Consider the following 1,046-nt stretch of genomic DNA (forward strand, 5'->3'; position numbering starts at 1 on the left):
ACAGAAAGAGAGAGAGAGAGAGAGAGAGAGAGAGAGAGAGAGAGAGAGATGTCATTTGGTATTACGGAGCATTTTTGCATGTCACCAAGAATAAAGCACATTCTTTTAACTAACTCTTGTAGAAAAGACATGAAGTTTGTTCCATTAAATTGATCCATGGAATAAAACTCAACCTCCTACATTTTAAAACGTAGGGGTTTAAATGGTTAAATCTTACCTCTGTCCCTGACAACAAAGCAATTCTTCAGCGGTCCTATTTCTGAGAAAACCTCAGCCAGATGTTCATTGGTGGCTGTTGCAGGTAATCTCCTGACAAATAAAGTGACTGCAGGCATTTTTCCCACACGAGTCCAGCTCGACTGTTCTTCACAGCCAGCAAACGTCTCTAAACAACACTGTTGATTACTGACTATGGCAGATATTGTTATATACAAGTCGCGATAACATTAAAGATCTTGTCATATGAATGCCTGTAAACAGTTCAGTAGTAATAAAGCACGTTTCCTCACGTGTTTCTGCTCTACAGGAAGTTGTCGTGCTGGAGATTCTTCGTTTGTGTGGCACTGCGCGGTGAGGAACAACACGGACACCTGCTGGTCTGGAGAAGCATGTCCGGGTAGGTCTTTTTCGAGTCCAAGCCCAAACAGGTCACAAAATCACCACAGAGTCGCCCAAACGACTCGCGTGCTTATACTGTATATATGATAGCTTTGTGTGAGGAGGAGCAGATCGCTACTCATAATAATAGTCTAGAAACGGATCAGTCCGATGCGTGCGAATTTGTGAATGGTTTCAACTGATTGATTGAAAATATCCGACACAAAAGAACATTTTCATTGATCCACCTTTATGGTGGTTTTGCGTCACTTTGAGATTGACATCTTCATTTACCATTTATATTGCATATAAAAGATTTGTGTGCCACAAAACGACACGAGGGTGCATATAATGACAGACCTTTTCATTTAATTGTTTTATTATTATTTTTATGATTGTGTTTGCTGATAAAAAAATGTATATGCTTTATAAATGTTTTTTTTTCTTAT

The 1,046-nt window shown here is 39.2% G+C and overlaps 1 protein-coding gene across 1 annotated transcript in view; it reads right to left on the minus strand.

Moving 5' to 3' along the window:
- The window catches only part of LOC107672592 (RNA-binding protein 28-like), a 13,600-nt gene extending 12,996 nt beyond the window's left edge, over positions 1-604 (minus strand). Inside the window, exons 1-2 of the mRNA XM_016465848.1 lie at positions 510-604; positions 218-385 (exon numbers count right to left, since the gene is read on the minus strand). Coding sequence (XP_016321334.1) covers positions 218-335 — 118 coding nt within the window. The 5' untranslated portion in view covers positions 336-385; positions 510-604. The remainder of the gene's footprint in view (positions 1-217; positions 386-509) is intronic.
- Between the last annotated feature and the right edge of the window lie 442 nt (positions 605-1,046).

The sequence above is a fragment of the Sinocyclocheilus anshuiensis genome, unplaced genomic scaffold (genome assembly GCF_001515605.1).
Source record: "Sinocyclocheilus anshuiensis isolate Anshui unplaced genomic scaffold, SAMN03320099.WGS_v1.1 scaffold28, whole genome shotgun sequence".
In the NCBI taxonomy this organism is placed as follows: domain Eukaryota; kingdom Metazoa; phylum Chordata; class Actinopteri; order Cypriniformes; family Cyprinidae; genus Sinocyclocheilus; species Sinocyclocheilus anshuiensis.